Source organism: Jaculus jaculus, chromosome X, assembly GCF_020740685.1.
Source record: "Jaculus jaculus isolate mJacJac1 chromosome X, mJacJac1.mat.Y.cur, whole genome shotgun sequence".
NCBI classification, from domain to species: domain Eukaryota; kingdom Metazoa; phylum Chordata; class Mammalia; order Rodentia; family Dipodidae; genus Jaculus; species Jaculus jaculus.
Window position 1 is genome coordinate 116,903,777 of NC_059125.1, and position 4,560 is coordinate 116,908,336.

The following is a 4,560-nucleotide window of genomic DNA, read 5'->3' on the forward strand; positions in this document are numbered from 1 at the left end:
TCAAGCTCTGTTTTCCTTTCTTTGTGCTTGGAGTGAACCCTAGGGTCTCATACATCCTAAGTGAACATCCCTAGCCCTTGACCCTTGAAGGTGAGCATTTATTTATTTATTTATTTTGGTTTTTCAAGGTAGGGTCTCACTCTAGCTCAGGCTGACTTGGAATTCACTATGTAGTCTCAGGGTGGCCTTGAACACACAGAGATCCTCCTACCTCTGCCGCATGTGTGCTGGGATTAAAGGCGTGCACCACCATGCCTGGCTGAGTATTTATTTTTTGAGGTAGGGTCTCATTTTGATCCAGGCTGACCTGGAATTAACTATGTACTCTCAGGGTGGCCTCAAACTCATGGCGATCCTCCTACCTCTGCCTCCTGAGTGCTGGGATTAAAGGTGTGCTCCACCACATCCGGACCGAGTATTTTTTTTTTTTTTTTTTTGGTTTTTCGAGGTAGGGTCTCACTCTGGTACAGGCTGACCTGGAATTAACTATGTAGTCTCAGGGTGGCCTCGAACTCTCGGTGATACTCCTACCTCTGCCTCCCAAGTGCTGGGATTAAAGGCGTGCGCCACCACGCCCGGCCCCGAGTATTTTTTTTTTTCAAAGTATGGTCTTGCTGTAGCCCAGGCTAACCTGGAATTCACTGTGTAGCCTCAGGGTGGCCTTGAACTCACAGCAATCCTCCTACCTCTGCCTCCCTAGTGCTGGGATTAAAGGCATCACTACCATGTCTGGCTTGATGGGTATTCTTGTTTTACTGACAACTCTAAAAACAGATAATCAAAAGCTGAAAGTGATTACTTGGCAAATTCAACTTGAGGGTGATGGCCAAAGCCTCTTTGGTAGCATACAATGAAGCTCTCACTTCCTATTACAGGATGAATTAGAGAGCTAAGGATCGGAGGTGGGTATAGTTATGCATCCCTGTCATCCCAGAACCCAGGAGACTGAAGCAGGAGGATTAGGAGTAAGAAGATATCCTGAGCTACATAGCAAGACCCTGTTTGGATAAAGAAAGTCGAGGAACAGACCTAGGACTCAATAATAAGAGTAGGGGCAGGCTCCAAAAGTGGTTAAAATCCTAGGCAGGTTGGTTATGCCAAGATGAGGGATCTGGTTGTGAGAGAATGAGACCCTGACTCATGGGATTTGGATTTCTGGGCATGAAAATTCTGCACTTGTTGGGATAGTCCCTCCCCTCCTTAAGAGCTAACACACCCCATTCACTTAAAATAACACAGCAACCTCTCTTTTACAAGACAACATTCATCTGTATCCTGTCCTCCTGAAAGTAGGCCAATAATCAATTAACTAAAAAATGTAACTCAAATGGGGACATGCTATACCTGATAAAAGAGGAAAGGGATGATACTCTGATAAAACTGTAACATCTACTGCACACGTATCAGCAAGAACATAGACAAAGGGCTGGGGCTTCTCTGACCTCCCTGGGCCCTCTGCTCCCTGCCCCACACCTGCCTTCACTCTGAAGCAGCCAGATCTAGGAGCACTCCAGGTCGTCCTCGGAGAGGCTGCTGCAGACCCAGGAAAGGATGTTCTCTAAGGTCACCTGCATCCTACAGCACGCCATGGAGGCACTTACACCTTCTCTTGCTTTACGGGAAGATTTTGTTTATCACTGGAAGGCAATTACCCAGTACTACATCGAGACTTCAGATGCTAAAGCCCCAGTGACTAACACGAACATTCCATCTCATCTGGAACAGATGATGGATATACTGGTTCAAGAAGAAAATGAGCTGGAATCTGGAGAGACAGGGCCATGCATGGAATATCTGCTCCATCATAAGATCTTGGAAATGCTGTACACCTTAGGGAAAGATGATTGTCCTCCAGGCATGAAGCAGCAGGTTTTGGTGTTCTATACTAAACTTCTGGGAAGAATCCAGCAGCCACTGCTTCCACACACTAATGTGCACAAGCCTGTGCAGAAATTAATTGGACTCTGTGGTGAAGTCCTTGCAACACCAACGGAAAATGAAGAGGTTCAATTTCTCTGTATTGTGTGTGCCAAACTGAAAGAGGATCCCTACTTGATTAATTTTTTTCTGGGGAATCAGTTGAAGTCATTGGCTTCCAAAGGAACATCCAATGTAATTTCAGAAGACGCACTGAAAGGTCAAGATTCTTTGTCAGCTGATTCAGGACAATCCTATCAGCCAGAGGCGCTGTCTGGTGTTAATGGAGTGCAGCACACAGACTCCATGGATGAGCCCTCTCACTGGTTGGATGACCTGTGCACAAGCTTGGGTGACCTTGATATCACGTCACTGCTAGAGGCCTCCATTGTTTGTTCAAAGCAGGATTACAATTTAGTGAATTCTTTGTTAAATCTTGCTAGAAGTCCAGATGGCCGAATAGCTGTGAAAGCATGCGAGGGCTTGATGCTGCTAGTGAGTTTGCCAGAGCCTCCAGTTGCAAAGTGCTTTACTCAGAGCATTTGCTTGAGTGAACTGCTGACTGACAGGCTCACCTCACTGTACAAGGCCCTACCTCGGTCAGTGGATCCATTAGATATTGAAACAATGGAAGCAATTAATTGGGGGTTGGACTCCTACAGTCATAAAGAAGATGCTTTAGCATTCCCAGGGAAACGAGACTTAATTTCATTTCTTTCCTGGTTTGATTATTGTGACCAACTCATTAAGGAAGCACAAAAGACTACTGCTGTTTTTCTTGCCAAAGCTGTTCATGAAAGATTTTTCACTGGTGTTCTGGAACCTCAGTTAATGCAAACTTCTGAGATGGATATTCTGACATCAACTGCTCTGCTGCATCGCATTGTTCGACAAGTAACCTCTGCTGATTTGCTTCAAGAAATTGTGGTTTTTATCCTTGGAGATCAGAGGGAACCAGAAACTCTGGCAGAAATTGGCAGACATCCTTTAAGACAGAGGTTAATTGAACATTGTGATCATATATCTGATGAGATAAGCATAACAACACTGAGAATGTTTGAACACCTTCTACAAAAACCCAATGAGAACATTCTTTACAACTTGGTCCTAAAAAATCTTGAAGAAAGAAATTATACAGAATACAAACCTTCGTGCTCAGAAGACAGAGATGTGGCAGAGAATGGCTTACTAACAGGAGCAGTGCATCTGGAGGGAGATTGGTTATTTACTGACATTTCACCAGACAACACTTTGTCAAATCAAGAGTGGCTTAGGTCTTCAGCTCGTGCCAGTCTAGACCACTCTCAAAATGATGGGAAACCTGAAGTCCATAAAATTGTAAATAGCTTTCTCTGTCTGGTACCGGATGAAGCAAAATCATCCTACCGTGTTGAAGGCTGTGGATATGACACCTACCTCCGAGATGCTTATAGGCAGTTCCAGGACTCATGTGCCATCTGCTTGAGATGGGAGTGGCCTGGGTCTCCAAAAGCACTGGAAAAGTGTAATTTGGAAGGAGCTTTCTTTGAAGGCCACTTTTTGAAAGTTTTATTGGACAGAATGGGAAGACTTCTTGATCAGCCATACAATGTGAACTTGCAGGTGACCTCAGTGTTGTCTAGACTCTCCCTCTTCCCACACCCCCACATACATGAGTATCTTCTGGATCCCTATGTGAACCTGGCCTCTGGCTGTAGATCCCTCTTCTCTGTGATCATCAGGGTTGTTGGAGACCTGATGGTTAGAATTCAGTGCGTTGAAAACTTCGTTCCCAAGCTTCTGCTTGTCAGAAAGCGACTACTTGGCTTGGAACCCAAAGGTCCTGTTATTGACCATATCACATTGCTAGAGGGTGTGATTGTGTTAGAAGAGTTCTGTAAGGAACTGGCCACAATTGCATTTGTGAAATACCATACTTCCTTCACACAGTGACGAACATCTTCCAAGACTCTGGGTGGAATCTGTACAATTGTGTACCGTTCATCTGAAAAGACTCAACTCCACTCAGCCACAAGGGCATACAAGGCCTTTTTAAATGAAGTATTGCCATGAACTGGACAGAGCCACTAGGAACCTATTGAGTGGACACTCTTGGTAAAATGTGGCATGTTTTCTTTGGTTTTATCGTAATGGTTCTCTGCAGAAAAATACATGTTGCTGACCCCAAGATACAATCAAAGGAACTCCAGGTAAAAAGTATTTCTAATGATTGTGTGAAAGGCTCTAAAATATTTGGTGTCATGACTTTGATAATACTTCTGTTATTTTTTTTTAAACTTTACTTTTTATTTCTTGTTCATTTTTATTTCTTTATTTGAGAACGACAGACATAGAGAGAAAGAGGCAGATAGAGAGAGAGAATGGGTGCACCAGGGCCTCCAGCCACTGCAAACAAACTCCAGACGCATGCGCCCCCCTTGTGCATCTGGCTAACGTGGGTTCTGGGGAATTGAGCCTCGAACCAGGGTCCTTAGGCTTTACAGGCAAGTGCTTAACCGCTAAGCCATCTCTCCAGCCCATACTTCTGTTATTTTAATGTCCTTTCTGGCAGCAAAATATTTTAACATCCTCTGGGACTGAAATAATTATTTTTTTGGATTAATAAGTAGCAAAATCTCACTAATTTTATAACTTTTTAAGGTC

General features: G+C 44.0%; 1 protein-coding gene across 1 annotated transcript; it reads left to right on the plus strand.

Annotated features, from left to right (window-relative positions):
• The first annotated feature begins 1,551 nt into the window (after positions 1 to 1,551).
• Positions 1,552 to 3,849, plus strand: LOC101594162 (FHF complex subunit HOOK interacting protein 2A-like). Its single transcript, XM_045139940.1, has one exon. It carries the CDS (start codon positions 1,552 to 1,554, stop codon positions 3,847 to 3,849), a length of 2,298 nt encoding a protein of 765 aa, XP_044995875.1.
• Positions 3,850 to 4,560: the final 711 nt, after the last annotated feature.